This window comes from Girardinichthys multiradiatus, chromosome 8 (assembly GCF_021462225.1).
Source record: "Girardinichthys multiradiatus isolate DD_20200921_A chromosome 8, DD_fGirMul_XY1, whole genome shotgun sequence".
Lineage (NCBI taxonomy): Eukaryota > Metazoa > Chordata > Actinopteri > Cyprinodontiformes > Goodeidae > Girardinichthys > Girardinichthys multiradiatus.
In genome coordinates, this window is record NC_061801.1 from 4,046,196 (window position 1) to 4,068,854 (window position 22,659).

The window sequence follows — 22,659 nt, forward strand, 5'->3', positions numbered from 1 at the left end:
TTCTCACCTCAGACAACTCCAGATTTGTAGTATTGTCACATTTGTATTTTCTTTATTTAGGACTCTGCCTGAAATAAACTTTTTGGAGATGTAGAAAACAATTGGTTCTGTCTAGATTCTGGAACCACAGTCAATTTTTCATAAGCCTGCGGCCTTCTGGCTAATCCTATCCATGCACCACACTGTGGAGCCAAAGAATTGAAAGCCTTTCAGTGTCTGCAAAAAAAGGGAAAAACAAAATAGTTGCCTTTTTGACTTTTATTATGCTGTAGCAGGTTACTTTGTCTGTGGGAGTTGCATTAAGCAAAGGAAGTTTCTGCTCACACATTCACATCCAATTAATCACAGTGCTCATTTCACAGTACTTAAACAGAGTTGCAAATAGAAGGAAACAGGACATATTGATCACAATCTCTGATATTATTATAAAATGTCATAAAAGTGTCAGCTATTAAATCCAAAAACATTTTTATTATGTTCGAGACGGACTGTGAGACCTAATTCATTAAATAGTTTGCTTTCACCCACAGTCTATAAAAACTGTAGATGTTTTTCAAATACAATTAAATTTGTAGATGAGTCATAGTGCATTAACAAACTGAACAAATAATCATATTTAAGAGTGACGCTACGTTGCTTTCATGAACTGAAAACACTGGTGATTTCAATGGGTTCTTTCATTCATACTTTGGTTATCCTTATTATCTTCTGAAAAGTAAAAAGCAGTTCAAATGAAAAAAACCTAAACATGAGCAGATATGGCTGAAACTATTTACATGTATATGTCTAGTATATACCTGTGTTTGTGGCTTGAACAAAGCGTTCTTTTAATGTTGCAGTGTAAAGAGCGGATGCGACCTGTAAAAGCTGCTTTGAAGCAGCTGGACAGACCAGAGAAAGGCCTGTCGGAACGTGAGCAGCTGGAACACACCAGACAGTGTCTCATAAAGATTGGAGACCACATCACTCAGTGCTTGAAGGAGTATTCAAATCCTGATCAAATCAAACAATGGAGAAAGTTAGTGTTTACATTGCATGCATTGATTTTCTCAAACTAAAAACATATGCTAAATTGTCATGCAGGTGCAAGATCAAATCAGTAGTCTATCACAGTTTCTGACCAAAGTGCTTTTGCTTAAAGTCATGGTTGATTTAACCTTTTTGTTTTACAGGAACCTGTGGATATTTGTCTCTAAATTCACTGAGTTTGATGCAAGAAAACTACACAAACTGTATAAGCATGCAATCAAGAAAAGACAAGAAAATGTCCAAGTATGTAAAGTCCCCAAAATAAACCATTTTCATTTTATCTAAGTGGTAAATGTTAAAATAGAAGGCAACTGGACTTATCTTGTTGTTAAAGACACTTCACCTCTCATCCAAAGCACATCTTCTGTTTTAAATATGGTTGGAAGTAACAGGCTTATACAGTGCTAAAGTATTCACAGCACTGCACTTCTTCCACATTTTGTTATGTACTGGTCTATTTCTGTTCTGATGAGGCAAAGATTGAACTCTGGTGTGAATGCCAGGTGTTATGTTTGAAGGAAACCAGGCACCACTCATTACCAGGCCATCTCTACAGTGAAGTATGGTAATGGCAGGGTCATGCTATAAGGATGTTTTTCAGTAGCATGAACTGGCAGACTAGTCAGGATAGAGGGGAAGGTGAATGCAGCAATTTACAGAGACATCCTTGATGAAAACCTGCTCCAGAGCGCCCTTGACCTCAGACTGGTGAGACTGAGAGACGTTAATTTTTCCAGCAGGACAACGACTCAAAGCACACTGCCAAGATCTCAAATGAGTGGCTTCAGAACCACTCTGTGAATGTCCTGGAGTGGCCAAGCCAGAGTTCAGACTTGAATCCATTTGAACATCTTTGGAGAGATGTCTTCCATCCAACCTGATGGAGCTTGAGATGTACTGCAAAGATGAATGGGCATAACTGCCTAAAGACAGGTGTGCTAAGCTTGTGGCATCATTTCCAGAAAGGTTTGAGGCTGTAATTGCTGCCCAAGGTGGATCAAAAAAGTATTAAACAAAGGCTGTGAAAACTTATGTAAATGTGATTTTTACCTTTTCTATTTGTAATAAATTTGCAATCTCAAATTTATTTTACATTGTCATAGAATTTTGAGGAAAAGATTAATTTGATACCATTTGGAGTAAGGCTGTAACGTAACTAAATGTGGATGAACTGCAGCGGTGTGAATACTTTCCAGATGCACTGTGTGTTGAATTCAGAGCCATCATACTATTCCATCAAGACTGCAGATCTTGGTTTTTCATGTTTTACATAGATGGGCTCTTTCACTCCTTCCTTAAAACAACTTTCTTCTCTGTCCAAAAATACACACATTCATGCCTTAAACAAGTATCCCTTATCCTTAAGATCTGAATATTCCCACGAGTCCTATTTGTGTAATTTTTCTGACCACAGCTTATAAGCCTGTTCCAGCCGTATTCAGAACTGAAGAAGCCGTTTGGATGAGAGGTGAAAAATCTTCAAGAAACAAGAATAGTTCAGTGTTCATCTACTTCTGGATGACTGAGAAATCTACCTCAGCATATTCTTATTTTTAGACCTTGTAAATTTATCATGAATATTCTGTCTTTAGGCTGTGGAGCAGAACACTAGAAATATGAACACTGAAGGCTATAAGCATGCAGGTAAGTCAGTGTCTTCTAAACACCCAGTTAAGAAGAGTTATCCATTGATTTTGGGTATGTTTTTTTGTACACAGATGTTGAAAGGATGAAGGACAACTCCCACCAAGATGACAGCAGCAGAGACAGCTACACCTCGGACCGAAATCAGCCTTTTGGTAGATATCACGAAAGCAGTGGCAATAAAGACAGACATAGTTCTGAGTACCACAAGAAGACCAGTGTGGTAGACTCCAGGAAAAGACCGCACTCTACTTTTAGCAACGGGAAAGATCACAGAGACCACTTCAGGGCAGACAGCCGAGACAGACAGGACAGGTGAGCATGAACACTCACACAAGAAGATATTTCTTATCCACTTCTTAACTTTAAAGTAGAAGTAGACCGAAATCATTTCCCTGCTGATTGACTGATGTTTGCATGTTTTTGTTCCAAATATTGGCAATCGGCCTTGCCTGCATACACTTTGACAATTTGAGATATGCCTGACAAATAGGCATACCTTTGGACAGCACATTGGTGCTACCGCTGTGTTGACACGGTGACTGTCTGTCACAGAGCCAAAATCATAACTACTAGTAGAAACTGTTAGACTTCTTATTCTTTTCATAGCCATTTGTGTTTATTCCATTAAATACAAGATGCTATTTTTGGAGAAAAAACGGTGCATAATCTGTAGCTTTGTAGCAAAGCATTCAGACAGCTATTGCTAGCTGATTAGCCAGCAATAGTTTATCAGCAGAATCAGGTAAATCACTAAAAACCTTCGTCATAACAAGTTTTGATTTAAATTTTTACCGGAAACACAGCAAGCATCAGTATATTTAACTATTGCTAGTTCATTTTACATAATTAATTAGGGAGGGGAGATGAAATATATTTTTGATGCACTGAGATTTGGATATGAACCATTTCAGTTGTATAGCAATCAGTACAACGATCTATTAATGTGAGATGGGGTGAATATTTGAGTCTGCAAGTGTGTGAGTGGAACTGATCTGACCTCGGTTGCATTCATCTTCTATCCTATCTCCCGCAGTCATTGGGCGAGAGGGTGGGGTGCACTCTGGTCAGGTCACCAGTCTATCACAGGGCAACACATTGACACACAGGAAAGACAACCATGCACTCATATGAAGGGCAATTTAGAGTAAACAATTAACAGTCATGTTTTTGGACTTTGGGAGGAAGGTGGAGTACTCGGAGAGAACTCATGCATGCACGGGGAGAAAATGCAGGATTCAAACTCAACCTTTTTGCTGCAAGGCAAAAGTGCTACCAACTGCGCCACGGTGCAGCCCCAGAAAAGATAGGTATTTTGAAAAGGTTTTCCCCGTTGTGGCGCACTGTGTGGTGGGGGACAAGATGTAGCGCGCGTGCTTGGAGCGGGGCTGTGCTTGGCTCGCTCTATGGAGCTTCAGAGATGCAAGGAAAAAAAAACAGAGGTTAAAACCAGAAATAACAGAAAATAATGCAAAATTGGAGTAGCATAACTAAAGAGATAGCTTAAGATAACCTAAGCCACTAACTATAAGCTTTATCTCATCTCACATCTTATCTCACATAACAGCCAAAATTATTAAAAATCACAACATACCAATCCCCACGACACACCTCCTAGGGCTGAGATGATTCATCAAATGATTCAAGTACATCAATCAGTAAAATTCCTCAAGGCAAATTTTCTGCCTCAAGGCTGTGTTAAATTCTATTTAACTATTCAGCACCCTGTGTTTCGACTGGATGGTTGTTTATGTTGCACAACGCTCTCACTTCCACTAATGATAGCATATGCTGCTGATACATAGATGTGAATATTTTACTGATGGAAAGCTTCCATAAACAAAAAATGTCTGCCGAATGAGACCACTCGTGTGCGAGGTGCGCATATGCAAGAAAAATGAAAGTGTCATGATCCTTTAGTGTTAAATGATTCTGCTCATTACTCTTATCTCCCTCAGCTCCTCTGCCTTCATTGGTCTTCCTTCAGCTGTTCCTCATTTGCACCTGCTTGCCATGCCTTCTCCTCACTTTCTCCCTGTATATTAGCTTTCTGGTTGTTTTTATTCATCACTGGATTCTACTGTTTGTCTATTCCATGTCTGTGACTCTGCCTTCGCTCCAAGTTCTGTCTCTCATGTAACTTTGCCATTTCACTCATTAATAAATAATTTGACTCATCATGCTGCTTTCAAGCTCCTGTATGCACTGCAGTCCTGCAAACAACCCACATCTTTTGACAGAAGAATCCAACTAGTTTTACGACCAAGCAGACGGATGCGTTAAAAGATGCCATGTAATCGCTGTGGTATATCAACACCTTCTCGTTACTCCTATTTCACCATGGGAAAGACTGGAGGTTGCTAACCATTTAAAAAGTCGATTAAAGGAATGAGGGGAGCGTTCTAACTCAGTTTAAATTAACTCTGGAATCAACTAAGATTGACTGCCAGAGAGTTCTGATGAAAATATTCACTCCCAGATCCCAGAGGTCTCCAGCTCAGGCTACTATGCCTCATGTGCTTGAATTTCAAACCTCTCCACCACTTGTCTCAGCACCTCCGGTCTCCTCATCTGCTCGTCACAGACTGAGTCATCAGCTGGCTGCCTCCGTTCCTATTCCTGAGGGTTCAGCAGGCACCTCCGCTGCATCTTCCAAGGATCCGGCTGGTGCCTCCATTCCATTCCCTGAGGATCCTGCCGGCGCTTCCTTTATCCTCTCGCCATCACAAGGCTTCCACTCCAGTCCCAGAGGGTCTGGCTGACTTCTCCATCTCCCTAGTGTCACCCCCACATTTTCCAGCACCTTTCAGCAGACCACCTCAGAGACCCAGATCCTGCTTCTCGCAGCCTGAAGCCCCAGAGCCTGTTCATCTTTGACTGAGACCCAAAGCCTCTTCTTAGTCGTCGCCAGGGTCCCAAGCTCAGTTTTCTCGAGTGCCTCCTGCTGTCCCGTCAGCATCTATCAGCAGTCCACAAAATCTGCCAGTTCTCACTTCCTCGTTATTGTCAGCAATTACTGCTCCTCCCATGTCTTCAGCGGCATCAGAGGTTTTTACAATTCAGCCTTCGTCCTCTACATCATCACCATCTACACCTCTGACTCAGTCATCATCATCATTTCCATCGACGCTTCTGGTCTTATCGTCATCATTGCCATCTGCACCTCCTTTTCAGCTTTCATTGACTTTTCTCAAGCTTCATGTTCCTGTTCTTAATTCGGAGGGGGTTGATGATGATCTTCCTCACATTCCTGTTTGCAAGTTCTCTGAGGGGTCAAGGACAACTCGCCTCATGTTCCTCTTTCCAGGTTTTCCGAAAGGTTCAAGGACAAGTGCCTCATGTTTGTAGTCCTAAGTTCACAGAGGGAGACAAGAAGGACCCACCTCTTGTTCTTGATCCGCTGATCCCAAGCAAGGGTGTCTAGGTGGACCCACCTCGTGTTGTCTCAGTATTCTCCAACAAGGGTGTCCATGTGGGTTTGCTTCATGTTCCTGTCTCAGTGATCTCAGACAAGGTTGTCTAGGTGAACATACCTAATGTTCCTGATCCACTGCGCCTCAGAGGGTTTCATCAGCTTCCACATCACTCTCCATTGCTCCAGTGAGCCTTCCGTGGCCGCTTTCGGAGCTCCTTAGGGGCTTCCTCTGGCTCCCACGCCCATTTCTAGGGCTCTCCTTGGGTTCCTCTAGCCTCCCTGCTGACCTCCAAATCTTCGTCTTTGCCTCCAGGTTGCCTTTGTGAACTTTTTTGGACTTTTTGGACTTTTGTGCTCCATGCTTATGCTCTGTACTCTCCCTCCACTCTGTTGTGTCTCCTGTAAGTTACCCATTTCTTTTTTCTTTTTTTAACCGTGTCCTGACCGGAGACAAATTCCTTGTTTGTATGTACAAACTTGGCAATAAAGCTGATTCTGTCTGGCAGAGTAGCACTCAGAATTGTTGTCTAAGTGCCAAGAAGAAGCAGATTGACTTTCACAAGTGGAGCATTACAGCTAACTCTTTAATGCTCTGCTCTATTTTTATAAAAGAAACTTTATTAGAGAGTGCTTTGGGATTATTTCAGTTGTTATGGACACAAAGACAGAAACGAAAACATAAGAAGCAGGAAAGAGAGAGACGTGGGACAAAAAGGAAAAAGGGAGTGAAGGAGAAAGAATGGAGGTGAGAAAGAAGGATGAATAGATTACAAGATAACACCTGCAGAAACATACATAACAGCTTTTTTTTTTACCAAAAACTGCACAGTACTTATGAATACAAGATGTCATTAGTGGTAAATGCGACTCAATATAGAACATTTGTGCATTTGTTGTGCATCTTCAGGCCTCAATCTAAACAACTGTAGGTATGAGTGTGAGCGCGCTTGTGTATACGTTTCTCCATAAAAATATGCAATACCGATACAGAGGAGATCCGAGCCACAGACATCCAAATGCCCCCCAGAGCACAGGAACCCCAGGAGGACCGCCCCAGAGAAGAGCAGGGGAGAGTCCCAGGGGAACCACCCCGCAGCCACAGTGCAGAAGCCCTAGGGAGCTGCAGCGACGAGCCCCCAGGCCCCGCCGGCAGCCTTCTACGCCCGAGCAGATCCAGCTTGGACCCAGAGACCCAAGATCCCGGGACATATCACTCCCCAAGCAGAGGCCCAGGGGTCCAGGCTCCAGCATGCAGCAACCGGGAGTAAGAAAGTACACACCAAAGCACTCAGCCCCAGACACCGAGAACTACAAGTACACCTGTGGGCCGAGACAACAACCACCGGCAGGTTGTGGGGGGGGGAAATAGGTCCCACATTTAATGGGGGGGCCTTAACTGATCCAGGAGAGGGAGCAGTCCAAGACCCAACCTGACACAAAAAACAGGCACACAGAGTCATGATCACACATTCCCTCCCTCATGTGTACACATAAAACACTCACACCCATGCACCCAACGTAAAGACAAACAACAATAGACATCTTACACTCACTCACTCTCCCCATTCATACTCTATGCTCCCAGGTCCAGGTGCCGATATCCCATAGGGCCAACTGGCCCTCGGACCCAGGACTAGCACTAGTTCCAACCCAGTCCCCAACTATCCCCATCCTCATTCGGAGAGGGGGCCATATACAAAAGAGGGGTCTACCTTGTCCAATTGAGCCCGCCAATCAGAACCGCCACAGGATGAAAGGGTCCCAACCCTCCAATGAATTCTGATCTCAACCTCATGAGCCCCCCACCCCCCATGAACCCCAAGATGAATTTCGCCACAGGTCCACCCCCAACAAGGTCAGCTCCATCCCTGAAAAGCTGATGAAGCCACACCCACACAGCTCAAGCTCCCCACACAACCCCTATCCAAGCACCCCCGCCACACAACGTGCTGTGACTGCAAGGGCCCCACGCAACGCTACCCCAGCCTCTGCCCACAGACGCAACAGGGCCCACCGTCTCAATCCCCCCACCCCAAGCCCGCCCAGACAGCGCCAGCAACCCCAGCCCGCCAGTCCATGAGAGAGAAACATGCCGGGTAAACGGGCCAGGCAAGCCAACCGCTCCAGGCCAAGCACAATTTGCAAGCCCAGTGCAGGCACAAGACGTGCTCCACCACCCCACCCACCTGACCGCCAACTGAAGCCCAGCTAAGCCAGAGCCACAAAAGGAAACATTGGAGGAAGGTCACCACAGCACGCCATGGACTGGGCACACCCAAACCCTGGAGGTACCCCAATATGCCGGCCACCAACACCCCCACACGGCACATGCCGCAGTATCAAGCAGGCCTGCCGGCCAGACCACCCACCCCTCCCATGGCTGCCTGGGCACCTCGCCAGCAGAATACACTCCTTGAAGGACTGAGCACCTAGAATGAGATGGTACCTACCCCCCAATTTAGTAGGCCCCTAAGCCCACCGAGCTGGGTGCCAGAGCATGCAACAGCCCAAAGTGTGGAGGCAGAGGCTGTCTCAAGACTTATATAATCCAACAGAAGGTTTCTGTACTGGTTAATTTTAAGACGTTTTCTTAGCGATACAAAAGGCAGTGAAAACCATGTGAACTAAATACGTCTCTATGGTGACATCATCTAAGTTGCCCAACAAACAAACTGAGGGGGAAGGTGAAATATTACATCTCAGACACTTTCAAAAGTCTTCAAATATCTGGCACCATAACATCTGAACAGGTGTAGATAACCTGTTACAGTGTACTCTAGTACACTTGATGGCATTTGTAACCCAATGTTTTTAAGCCTAAATTTATTTTTAATGTAGATTTAAATTTGTTTATATTCTAAATAGTCTTGTCCATCCCATATTGGATAGTTAATCTGTTAAATGGGATGAACTGAATTTTTACTGAACAGTGCACGAACAACATTCCAATATCTCCTAACTGATATACACCTACCAGGTCAAAAGTCATTTTTTCGCCTTCTTCATCTTCTTCCTGCGCACCGGAACCATCAAAGTCCTGTTCTTCAGTGTCCGAATTGAACAGCCTCAGGATCTTGACACTCACTTCAGCCTCTTCGTTGACGCTCTCACTTCAGCGCACCCTGTCCCCTTAATCACACAGCAGTCCAGCCTTTCAAAACCCGTTATATAAATGTCTGATTTACAATACCGATAAATGAATTGTGAAAGTGCTCTTGATTTATCGCACAAGTTCATTGGACCTCTTTGAACTACTCATCAATTTGATTGGTCTACTGTTATCAGCCAAAATGTTTTTGGCAGCATGAAAAAAAACATGCATTAGCCACACTGTTGTATAGGCTGCAGTGTTCAGTGTGTGAAAAAAGTAGCGGCTTATAATCCGGAATTTACAGTATATTATTTTTTTGTAGGATGTCAGGGTTGTTCCAGATGGGTGTACGTCTGCATGGGATTCCCACGGGAATCCCGCGGGACGGGAGACAGCATCAGTAAAGATCACGTGATTGGGACGGTACAGGATAAAAAATTAACGGGAGCAGCCGGGAGCAGGAGCTAACCAATAGGAGGGAAAATAAACTAGGATCTTGTCTTGTCTTTGGAAATGTAAAACTGAGACTTTGTTATAAACTTTAAGAAAAAAAAAACTTGAATCGACGCCGCCATTGTGTAATTTTTTTCCAAGAAGCCTATGCGAGTCAAATGAACTACACGACCCACAAGCCAACAGTGCTTCTGATCGATGTTTTCCACCTGCGTTCGGAATGGAGGGAGCAAACGCAGGTGGAGAACTGGACGTGGTAAAATTGGATTTGTAACGTAAAGTCAGAAATAAGGACTTATCTATTAAACTCATAGAGCTGACAGGAAAGTCGCAAATATTACCGAACTTCAGGAGAGTTGAATGTAGCGCTGTTACCACGCAGTCTGCTGCTTGTAAAACGTGTTTAGTTGTAATCAAGTTCACCAGTGATTAAGGGACACTGGTAAGACAAATTCTGGATTAAATCAGCCCTGCATCTCTTCATTCATCAAACCAAAAGTACCAACATGTGTCAAGTCTCATCTGACCAACAAAGTTGCTGCATGTGCACTAAAGATTTAAGAGGTAAGGTACGGAAGCCCGTGAGGGGACATGGGGAAATTTATTTATTTTGCGTCCCCACGCAATACTTTTGCGTTTGGCAATTTGGAACAGCAGCACAGATGACAAACTGCTCATAAAACAAACAGCACTGATATGTGATTGATATGGTTTATTTGTCATATGCAGGTTAACACGCAGTAAACAATGCGATGAAATGCTTAGGATAAGAAGAACCGTTCAAATCACGATAAAAACAAAAACACTAATGGCGTACAAAAAAAAAGTACACATCATGCAGCAGCAATAAGCAAACAAAGTGTCACAGATGGGGTTTCGTGCAGTTTTATTGTCCAGTAGTTTGTTTGACAGCTAGTGGATAAAAACTGTCTTTTAATCTGATTTGAAGATAATTTTATTTAAGGCTGATTTCAAAATAAAACTTAATAAATCTCAAAACGGGTGTAGTGTTTGTTTCATTTTTGCAGTTATCTGGTTTGGAAACTAACCCACAAAGTATTGCGAAATAACGCAAAGACTATTGCGTGAGAACGCAAAAAAGAAAAAAATCCCCCCTTGTCCCCTTGCGGACTTCGTATAGAAAGGCTTCATCAAGGGAAGATATTAAATAAATATGTTGTGAAATAGAAAAAAATTGAATGTACCATTAAATGTACAATTTATTTAATACATCATTAAATATTATGTGTACCACTAATTACGTCATGTGGTCTTTAAAATTATACTTAATTATTCAGTGGCACATTTAATTGCATAATAGTCTATTTCATGATATAATGGTACATTTATTGTTTCTAATGATGTATTAAATAAATAAATGGTACCTTTAATTTAATGGCACATTTAATGTTACATTTCTTTCATGTTACATTTACTTCACTTATTGGACATTCACAACATTTATTTATTTAATGATGATTTTATTGTATTACATTTGTCCAGTTTGACCCTCCATTCTTGATGCCTGTATAGGAGATCATGTCAGAATTTGAATCAGGTGTTCTGGAGCAGACACACATCTGAAACTTGCAGGGAAGGGGTCCCTGGGGACCAGGGCTGTGAACCATTGAGGTACAGTTTCTAAATTATGAAGGTAATGCCTTTTTGCACTTTTGTTCACCGAGTACAGTTCTCTTGCTAGCTGCATTTTTCTTTAATTTCAGCAATTTGAAACATAAAAGTACTGTCCTTGTTCAAAGGAAACAATCACTTAATAAATGAGTAAAATACAACTAGGTACATTTTGTTTATTCAACTAAGATAGGCATGGTCTGTTTCCTTGTTTGATATTTTATTATTTTTTCATTATTATTCTTTTTACTTTAACTGGCCTTTACTACAGCTAAAAACAGGGACCTAACTGGTCCTTCAAAGAAATTGCCAAAAGACTAAATGAAGAAAACAAAAATGGGAGTGGCACAGGAGTGGGAGTCGTTCTAAATGGGAGCGGGATGGGAGTGGGAGTCAATTTACCAGGAGTGGGATGGGACAGGATTTTTTTCGTTATGCTGGCCTGGGATTGGGATGGGACAAGACATTTTTCTGTGGGAGCGGGATGGGACAGGAGAGAAAATCCACTCCCGTGTCACCCTCTACTGGGGTGGTGGTCCCCCTTCTTATGAAGGGGGATCGGAGGGTGTGTTCCAACTACAGGGGGATCACACTCCTCAGCCTCCCTGGTAAGGCCTACGCCAGGGTATTGGAGAGGAGAGTCCGTCCGATAGTCAAACCTCGGCTTCAGGAGGAGCAGTGTGGTTTTCGTCCCGGCCATGGAAAACTGGACCAGCTCTATACCCTCTACGGGGTACTCGAGGGTTCATGGGAGTTTGCCCAACCGGTTCACATGTGTTTTGTGGAACCTCGTGATGCCCTGTGGGGGGTGCTCCAGGAGTATGGAATCGGGGGACCCCTTATTAGGGGCCATCCGGTCCCTGTACGAGCTGAGCAGGAGTTTAGTCCGCATTGCCGGCACTAAGTCGGACCTGTTCCCGGTGCATGTTGGACTCCGGCAGGGCTGCCCTTTGTCACCGGTCCTGTTCATAACTTTTATGGACAGGATTTCTAGACGCAGTCAAGGGCCGGAGGGGGTCTGGTTTGGGGACCAGTGGATTTCGTCTCTTCTTTTTGCAGATGATGTGGTCCTGCTGGCCCCCTCTAGCCAAGACCTACAGCATGCGCTGTGGCGGTTCGCAGCCGAGTGTGAAGCGGCTGGGATGAAGATCAGCTCCTCCAAGTCCGAGGCCATGGTACTCGACCGGAAAAGGGTGGCTTGTCCTCTTCAGGTTGGAGGGGAGTTCCTGCCTCAAGTGGAGGAGTTTAAGTATCTCGGGGTCTTGTTCACGAGTGAGGGAAGAATGGAGCGGCTGCCGCAGTAATGGGGTCACTGTGCCGGTCCGTTGTGGTGAAGAGAGAGCTGAGCCGAAAAGCAAAGCTCTCAATTTACCGGTCGGTCTATGTTACTACCTTCACCTATGGCCATGAACTTTGGGTCATGACCGAAAGAACGAGATCCCGGATACAAGCGGCTGAAATGAGCTTCCTCCGTAGGGTGGCCGGGCACTCCCTTAGAGATAGGGTGAGGAGCTCGGCCATCCGGGAGGGGCTCGTAGTAGAGCCGCTGCTCCTCCACATTGAGAGGAGCCAGTTGAGGTGGCTCGGGCATTTATACCGGATGCCTCCTGGACGCCTTCCTCGGGAGGTGCTCCAGGCACGTCCCACCAGGGGATGGCCCAGGACACGCTGGAGGGACTATGTCTCTCGGCTGGCCTGGGAACACCTTGGGCTCCACCCGGAGGAGCTGGAAGAGGTGTCTGGGGAGAGGGAGGTCTGGTTGTCTCTGCTGAATCTGCTGTCCCTGCGACCCGGTCCCGGATAAGCGGAAGACTGTAGATTTTAATCAATTTATAGAATAATCCGAAATTCTTGAGAAAGAATTTATCAATCCAATTACCTGAGAAATAGAGGTTTGCGAATGCTGGAGAAAACGTAATACATCATCTGCATAAAGACTGATTTTATGTTCAATATTCATGCATTTTATGCCTTTAATATCTTTAGTTTGTCTGATTGCTGCTGCTAGTGTTTCAATAAAAAATAGCAAATAATGAGGGGGAAAGTGGGCATCCCTGCCTGGTGCCCCTCTGAAGATAGAAGCTGGAAGATGTTATTTGTCCTGATACATGTTGCTGGAGAACTGTATAATATTTTTAACCAGTTTATGAAAGAGTTTCCAAAACCAAATGTAGTCAAGGTTGCAAACAAGAATTTCCAGTTAACTGAACAAATGCCTTTTCTGCATCTAGAGATAATATATTAGTCTCAATATTTTTACTGTGGGAATAGTCTATTAAATTAAGTAATCTGCGTGAATTTGTGGATGAATGCCTCCCTTTTATAAAACCAGTTTGGTCAGGATGTATTATGAGTTACCTTTTCTATTCTTTTTGCGAGGGCTTTACAGATTATTTTAAGATCAACGTTAATAAGGGATATGGGATGGTAGCTGGTAGGAAGTATTAGGTCATTTGCTAGTTTTAACAAGAGAGTGATGTTGGCAGAATTTATATTAGGCGGACGTCTGCCATTTTCTTTGGTTTCCTGCAACATTCTTTGGAATGTTGGAGCCAAAATATTCCAGATTTCTTTGTAGAACTCTGTTAGGAATCCATCTGGGCCTGGAGCCATTTTATTGACTATGCTTGTGAGAGCTTCTGATAACTTAGGAAGTGTTACTTTATCCATAAATTGATCAATGTCGTTATCTGATGGGTCTATCTGTTGTGAGTATAAAGCTTGGTAGAAATCTCTGAAAGTGCTGTTTATTCTTTCAGGGTCATAAACTGTACTCCCTGTTGAGTCTTTAACAGCAAATATAGTTGTCTTTTCTTTCTTTATTTTTAGCTGGTTGGATAAAAAGCTATCTGATTTATTGCCATGTTCAAAGTTTTATATTCAAAATCTTTGTACTAAGAATTGGGTTTTTGTCAATAATTTCATTTAATTCTAGTTTTGCTTTACATAGTTTGCCCAGCAATTAATCTTCCTGGGAAGCTTCCTACAGTTTAATGGTTTCTTCTAATTCCTGAATACGTTTTTCTTTTTTCTTCTTATGTGATGAGAATAAGATTATTTTACCTCTTATCATTGCTTTCCCTGCCTCCCAGAGAACAGATGTTGATGTTCCCAGGAGGTCATTAAACTCCAAATATGAAGTCCACTCTTCTTTAAAATATTTTTTAAAATCTTCATCCTTATTAAACCTCCAGTTTTTGCTTTGTGGGTTTTCTTTCTTATGTACTAGAGTTAAGGAGTCGGGAGCATGATCGCTGATACCTATAGGTTGTATCTCAGTGTCTGAAATGTCAATCAGCAACAAGCTGCTGACTAAGAAATAATCCAGACGAGAGTAAGAGTGATGGACATGTGAGAAGAAAGTATATTCGTTGTGATTAGGGTGAAGAGATCGCCATGCGTCGCAAAGTCTGTAATCACTCATATATTGTTTATTGAGTCCCTGTTGTGGTCAGCCTGTCTTTTTTCATTCAGACCAAAGTTGAGATCACCTCCAAGAAGAAGTGAGCAATCCAATTGTTTGAAAAAAATGGAGGAATGGCAGGCCATCAACATTTGGGGCATATAGAGGTTGGACAATGAAACTGAAACACCTGGTTTTAGACCACAATAATTTATTAGTATGGTGTAGGGGCTCCTGTTGCGGCCAATACAGCGTCAATTCGTCTTCGACATATTCAAGTCCTGCACAGTGGTCAGAGGGATTTTAAGCCATTTTTTTTGCAGGATAGTGGCCAGGTCACTACGTGGAGGAAAACGTTTCCTGACTCGCTCCTCCAAAACACCCCAAAGTGGCTCAATAATATTTAGATCTGGTGACTGTGCAAGCCATGGGAGATGTTCAACTTCACTTTCATTTTTCATCAAACCAATCTTTCACCAGTCTTGCTGTGTGTATTGGTGCATTGTCATCCTGATACACGGCACCGCCTTCAGGATACAATGTTTGAACCATTGGATTCACATGGTCCTCAAGAATGGTTCGGTAGTCCTTGGCAGTGACGTGCCCATCTAGCACAAGTATTGAGCCAAGGGAATGCCATGATATGGCAGCCCAAACCATCACTGATCCACCCCCATGCTTCACTCTGGGCATGCAACAGTCTGGTGGTACGCTTCTTTGGGGCTTCTCCACACCGTAACTCTCCCGGATGTGGGGAAAACAGTAAAGGTGGACTCATCAGAGAACAATACATGTTTCACATTGTCCACAGCCCAAGATTTGCGCTCCTTGCGCCATTGAAACCGACGTTTGGCATTGGCATGAGTGACCAAAGGTTTGGCTATAGCAGCCCGGCCGTGTATATTGACCCTGTGGAGCTCCCGACGGACAGTTCTGGTGGAAACAGGAGAGTTGAGGTGCACATTTAATTCTGCCGTGATTTGGGCAGCCGTGGTTTTATGTTTTTTGGATACAATCTGGGTTAGCACCCGAATATCCCTTTCAGACAGCTTCCTCTTGCATCCACAGTTAATCCTGTTGGATGTGGTTCATCCTTCTTGGTGGTATGCTGACATTACCCTGGATACCGTAGCTCTTGATACATCACAAAGACTTGCTGTCTTGGTCACAGATGCGCCAGCAAGACATGCAACAACAATTTGTCCTCTTTTGAACTCTGGTATGTCTCCCATAATGTTATGTGCATTTCAATATTTTGAGCAAAACTGTGCTCTTACGCTGCTAATTGAACCTTCACACTCTGCTCTTACTGGTGCAATGTGCAATCAATGAAGACTGGCTACCAGGCTGGTCCAATTTAGCCATGAAACCTCCCACACTAAAATGACAGGTGTTTCAGTTTCATTGTCCAACCCCTGTATATATTGACAATACATATCTTTTGGTTATGTATAGATATTTGTATTATTATAAATCTACCCTCTGGATCTCTAACTGTGCCTAATACTGTAAAGTTAACATTCTTGTTGTACAACAGTCTCATGAAGAGGATGCTTAGGGTTTTCCAGAGGTATCAGAGGGAGCACAGACACAAAAGGTTTCCCTGAAAGAGTTGCAGAGTTCCACAGCAAAGACTAGATTATCAGTCCATAGGACCACAGTAAGCCATATACTCCATAGAACTGGGCTTTATGGAAGAGTGGGCAGAAAAATACCATTACTTAATGTCAAAAATAAGAAGGCATGTATTGAATATGCCAAAAGGCATGTGAGCAACTTTCTAAATGTATGGAGAAAGATGCGATGAGAAAAAAATTGAACTTCCTGCCAACCATTATGTCTGGAGCAAACCCAACACATCACATCACCACAACAACTTCATCCCCACAGTGAAACATTGTGGTGGCAGCATCATGCTTTGGGGGTGTTTTTCAGGAGCAGTGACTGGAAATGGAATGTGCCAAGACTTCAATCCAATTGAGAATCTGTTAGACTTGGAAGATCGCTGTTCACACATTAAAACTATCCAACATGATGGAGACGTTTTGTCTTGAGGAATGAGCAAATATCCCACTGGCAAGATGTGGCAAGCTCATAGAGACTTATCTAAAGCCTCTTGCAGCTCTAATTGACTTTGTCTCTACAAAGTACTGACTTCTAAGGAGGTGAACAGTTATGTACACTGATGTTTTCTGTTGTTTTGTCCTATTTGTTGTTTGCTTTACAATAAAAATAAATAAATAAATCTTCAAATTTGTGGGCATGTTCTGTAAATGAAATGGAGAAAACTCAACAATCCATTTTAATTCTAGGTTGTGAGGTAACAAAAGCTGAAAAATAATGGGGGGTGTTAAATATGTTTGCAAGGGACTGTAGCTAATGTTGAAATGTTAATTGGTGAAAAATACACAAACTAATGAAAGAGGTTCATTGTGGTAAGATAAGGCCTTTTTATTTAAAAAAAAAAAAAAAAAGCTGTTCTTTGGTTGGTAGTCAGTTTGTGCCTGCTACAGCAGCTTGAACTACAATCATGTAAAGTATACTTGAGCATAATAGGACATGATCAGTTTATAAACATGTTTTAGTATTAGATTTAAAACCATTTATTTTTTAAATGTTTAGAACTAACTGATAACCAATGAATTAAGAGATCACAGGGTAAAGCATACATCTGTCTTTTTTTATTATCTTTTTAGCATTATCTGCTCAAGGTTTACAAACTAATTCTGATGTGTTTCAGATATTATACCGACAGTAAGCATAGGAAACTCGAGGATTTCCGCACCAACAAAGACCATCGACAGGAAGTAAAGGATCCTTCCCATTCAGACTACCATTCATCCTACAGCTATCACTCGGACTGGCAAACAGATCGAGCATCAGCAAGTGGGACTCGTTCTCCTCGAAATGAACGCTCACCTTGTGACTCTCACTCACCATTTGACAATTCGTCAGACCACAAGAGTACGCCAGAGCAGATCTGGAGCAGCCGTAAGACATAGCAGGAGCTGGTTGGTTCTACAGCAGAAGTCCTAGACTCAGCAACACAGTATATGCCTTACGTTGACTAGGGACCCCAACCCTGAAGCTGTTTGAAGCACTGTGTGTCAGTTTGTTCATTTCTCAGCAACAGTGGTAGGGTCTACAATCGGTGGACCTCAACAAAAACAAAAAAACACCAAGGAGTTGTTCCTTTGGGCAAAATGATCCTCTCAGCAAAATGCTGTTACTATCCTAAAGCTTGAAGTGGAGACAATTGACCCTTAATGCTGCCTCCAATTCCTCCCAGCAAATGACACTGTATCTTATTTAACTGCTCTTAGTGCTTGTTTTTGTGTCAAGGCTTCATGTGATCATCTTCCTTATCTAAGTGTTAAAATGGTAAGAAGCCGCTAGTAATGTAAACCGTGATGTAGAGGTGTCTGGTTTAATCCAGTCTGGACTCAGGCTCAACACCTGCAGTACCTCATTTAGAAGATTTTGTTAGTTTTCAGTTTTTCCCACCAGCAATTTTGTAAATTAACATAAATAAAAATGTAACCTGAATGTTTTTTTACCTAAAATAATGCTTTTGTACATATTTTTTATGTTACTTCTGTAAAATAGTGAATCAGTGGACTGTTTCCTCAGGCTTATTATTATGACTTCACTTTCCTCTTAACTCAGGCTTTTTCATCATTCTACATGTGAGTTTCCTTTGGACATAGTGATAACCTCAGAATGTATTTTTAAAGGGAAGGTTCACTTTTTTCACTACTGCAAAATTCTTTAGTGTGGTGAAATGAAAAGTGGAAGCTGACCTTCATCACATTTGTATAGTATAGTCTAAGCAGAAGCCCCTGTAAGAATTTAAATTAGCTTGATTTATATTTTTTACTTTTTGATCCATTTTCCATGTAGGCAATAATATTGTCGATGTGTCTATGCAGCCAGGTATATTTGTTGTGAACCACCCAGCTGAATGAAGTCACTGTTAAGGTTTAAACTTGTATAAATTTCCTATATATTTCCAAAGGAATTTACACTGAAAGTGCATGTGTTTTTATGGGCTGTTTTTTATATAGTCGTTTATAAAATTATTAAAATCTCTTGCTGTACTCGCATGTAACCTTCTTTTACAAACTCCTGTTTTTCTCTTATAGTTCTATATTGATCCATTGAAGGCTTTGTCAATGGCTCATCATCCATAGGAGACATAACAGTAGTTTTAGTACACAAAGCCTTTAATCATATGTTCTGCTTTCCATACTACAAAGGAAAATTAATGGCCTAGCTAGCTAAATTTATCTAAATTCAACACGTTCAGTCTCATTAAGGTAGTAAAACCAAACTGGTTCTATCTCACCATCAAGCCTGGATCCCGTTATAGTTTCTGTTTTTAAATTCAGACAAATCAGAAGTTCTGCTGAGGACCAGAGCCTCTGAGAAGCAAACAGCCTGTTTACTTTGTCTGGGTGGCATTAAATTGGCCTCTGGTAATAAAGTAAAGAACCTTGGTGTTATTTTTGACCAGGACATATCATTTACAGTTGTGTTATATGTAACAGCAGTCAAACTAGACTAAGATCAATCACTGTTTTGGTAGAAATCCTATTACCACACGGCAAATAATTTACTAGTAAGTGTAGTAGAATCATAGTAATCCAACAGAACCAACCTTCATTATATGCATGCACCTGACAAAATTGGGTCCAGGTATTGTTCAGAAGAACAGCGTACAATAAAATGTTGAGTGGGAAATCGTATAAAGTGCAGAAAATGATGGCCTGCTCAGTTAAAATGATCTCCAATCCTTGGATCAAACAATTGCAAAAGTGATAAAGAATCAGGCAATGATCAGTTCCAGGGTGATCAAAGAAGGCCTGAAGTTAATGGTGTGAACTTTCACAATTAGAAGATGCCTGTGTGAAGATAATCAACAAAATCCCATTGTTAAAAGATATGCTGAAGAGGATGTAATTTGCCAAAGAACACATCAACTGGCCTAAAGAGAATTGGAGAAACACTTTGTGGACTGATGCGAGAGATTGTTCTTTTTGGGTCCAAGGGCCACAGTTTGTCAGACGGCCCCCAACTCTGAATTGAAGCCACAGTGCGCTCTGAAGACAGGAAGCGTGTTGCTTCAAGCATCATGATATGAGGATTCTCTTACTATAGCTTTAGGCCTATTTTTCCACATAAAAGGGATCATGGATCAGTTTACGCATATGAAAATACTTGGAATAGGTCAAGTTGCCTTATTCCAAAGAGATAATGACTTTGAAATGGGTGTTTCAACAAGACAACAACCGGTAAACTCACCAGTAAGCAACCAGTATCTTGCTTCCGGGCCCAACAAAATCAGTTATGGAGTGGCTGTCCCAATCCCCGAACCTTAATCCATTCTAATTCCTCACTATTAGGAAGTCCAAAAAATGCAGTTAAAAGTATTCAGCTTATCCAAAATGCTGCAGCAGGAGTTCTGATAAAAATTAAACGGATCATTTTTACATTTTATCGTCTCCCTGTTAAATCCAGAATAGAATTTAAAATTGTCCGTCCATATAAATCCATTAATAATCGAGCTCCATCCATTGTATATCAGAGATCATTTTATAAACGACTTTCCTTTTGTCAGTAATGATCTCAGATTGTATTTTTATGATACACGTGACAAAAGATTTAGTACACAAATCATTTAATCATATTTCCATAAAACAAAGGAAGATTAATGGCCTTGTCAACTAAGTTTACCTGAAAGCAAACATGCCCAGTCTCATTAAGATAGTGAAACCAAACTGGTTTCTCTGATGAAGTGGTTCCATCTCGGCACCACTTCTTAGATGGGCCAGAAGAATAAACTTTGATCTTTGGCTGAGTTTAAAATTCAGGAATTATTTTGGGTTTCATTCTGCCTAATCTAAAACAAAATGCACAAAACATTAACTTCATTAAAAAGTCAGGTTAGCACTAGAATAACATAAGTTCATTGACATTTATGCCCCATGTTAAAATGATTCTGTGCTGTATAAAACGGCTGAAAACTACCAACAACAGCAGAGTCTGAAAATACTATTAGAATACTAGAATATTATTAGAATATATTAGAATTAGAATACTGTTGCCATGTTTATATTAGCAGTTAGTGTTAATCTTTGCAGCTTCTCTGTTCAATAGCTGTGGGACAAGCACAGTGTTGGACTGTACAAAGTGATCACAAACACTGCCTATGGTTTAAAACTAAGATGGTGTTAGAGTTAGAAAGCTGATAAACACAGACAAGTGTAAAAAAAGACAAGTGAACCAAGTAAGTTTGACTTGCAAGAGTGAGACCATCTGCTGCCAGAACAGCAACTTCCTTCTCACAAAGGGAGAAATCCTTGCACCAGCCTTTTATTTACAACTCACATTCCTACAAGCAAAAAGCTAGAATTGGTTCAGCCAATTCTTACAGAGATTTCAACCTAAAAGTTTAGTCATTCCCAAATATGGTATTAGCTTGTCATGTCCAGAGAGTGAGCCACTCCAGACCGCATGCCTTAACCTTCCACAAACACTTTTTCACACTAAAAAAGCAATCATTGGAATCATCTTAACTAGAGTAGAACTTCAGACATAAACATGATTTAAACTAAACAATGATAACTTATATACATTTTTCCAACAATTCCCTCCTGTTTATTATTGGTTAGTTTAATATCACATCCATGTAAACACTTCCAAAAAGCTTTATGCATACACCTCATTAAACATTAAACTATTGTTAAGTTTAGTGACTCCTCCTCCAAAATGACATAGTCCTGGTCCTTGTCCAGAAGTTGGTAATCCTGGGACAACATTGTATCAACAATTCCTCCAACCATCCTTAATATCATTGCGCTGATACAGGGAACAAGTAAAAAATACGAGTAAAAAGGCAAACAACTATAACACAACCATGACAGGGTTCATGATTTTCAAAAACAGTTGCCACCATGGTTCTGAAGTAAGCCACAAAAAAAGGCTTCCTCGGCCGGGATGGACATCCTGCTGCATACCCCTTTTAATTTCATTTAATTGGTGTATTGCATCGCTCACTCTGTGTCTATCTTCGCCATTGGTCTCATCAGGGATGTAGGTGCAGCAGGTCTTGTTCAGGAGAGTGTAAACTCCCCCAACCAAATCATCCTGTTCTGCAACACCATGGTTTGAAGAGCTGTGACTTCTGTAGACAGTGCTGTAAGAGCTTTTGTGGTTGCATTAACAAACAGTCCCAGTCGATAATCTATAGTTTCCAATCTAAGCATGTTCTTTCCTACTCCCAACCATGGGAATAAATTTAGCAAAATCTTATTTCCTGTTGATCTATGCTTGAAGTCCTCAGGAATATCTGATCCCCACACACTGTCATGTGGCTTCACATAGATGAGTTCCCTCATATTCCTATTTAGGGAAGGTTGAACTGAAATGACATAAGTGTGATCAGTGACATAAACAGTTGCACAAATACCACTCCAACTTGGAGGCAACTGCCAATAAATGGCAGTTCCACACATCCAGTGAAATCCATCTATTGTATAAATGCCCTTTAGATCATGGACATTTCCCCCTGTTCCAGCTTGGTGTGAAGAATAATAGTAAGTCGTGTTACACATGCACATTGGAATAGTCCCCACTGGGATGGAACCGGTGCCTACGACACAATGAGAAAAATGGGAACCTGCAAGAAGCTCCACATAGTTGGACACAGGGGTTGTAACATTGACTTGTTTAAACTCTGTAACATCACAGTTGTAAAATGTTACATTACCACACGGAAACTGGTACTGACACCAGAAACGCTGTTTCTGATAAAACACTAATTTCTTGGCGCTGGTACTGGTCTAGCTGTCAACCTGGGCTGGCTAGATGAGATAGGAAGTTCAGTGCATACATAACCAGAAATGTTCCTGGACTTGGATACAATTTTTGCATATTGGTACGAGTTGTTAGTCTCATACAAGTAATTTATATCTTGTATAAACATTCCATGGA

General features: G+C 41.8%; 1 protein-coding gene across 2 annotated transcripts in view; it reads left to right on the top strand.

Moving 5' to 3' along the window:
* The window catches only part of chd1 (chromodomain helicase DNA binding protein 1), a 159,990-nt gene extending 141,226 nt beyond the window's left edge, over positions 1-18,764 (top strand). For both annotated transcript variants that reach the window (XM_047372502.1, XM_047372503.1), the window contains exons 32-36: positions 840-1,018; positions 1,173-1,272; positions 2,622-2,673; positions 2,748-2,988; positions 17,408-18,764. In XM_047372502.1, coding sequence (XP_047228458.1) covers positions 840-1,018; positions 1,173-1,272; positions 2,622-2,673; positions 2,748-2,988; positions 17,408-17,669 — 834 coding nt within the window. In that variant the 3' untranslated portion in view covers positions 17,670-18,764. The remainder of the gene's footprint in view (positions 1-839; positions 1,019-1,172; positions 1,273-2,621; positions 2,674-2,747; positions 2,989-17,407) is intronic.
* Positions 18,765-22,659: the final 3,895 nt, after the last annotated feature.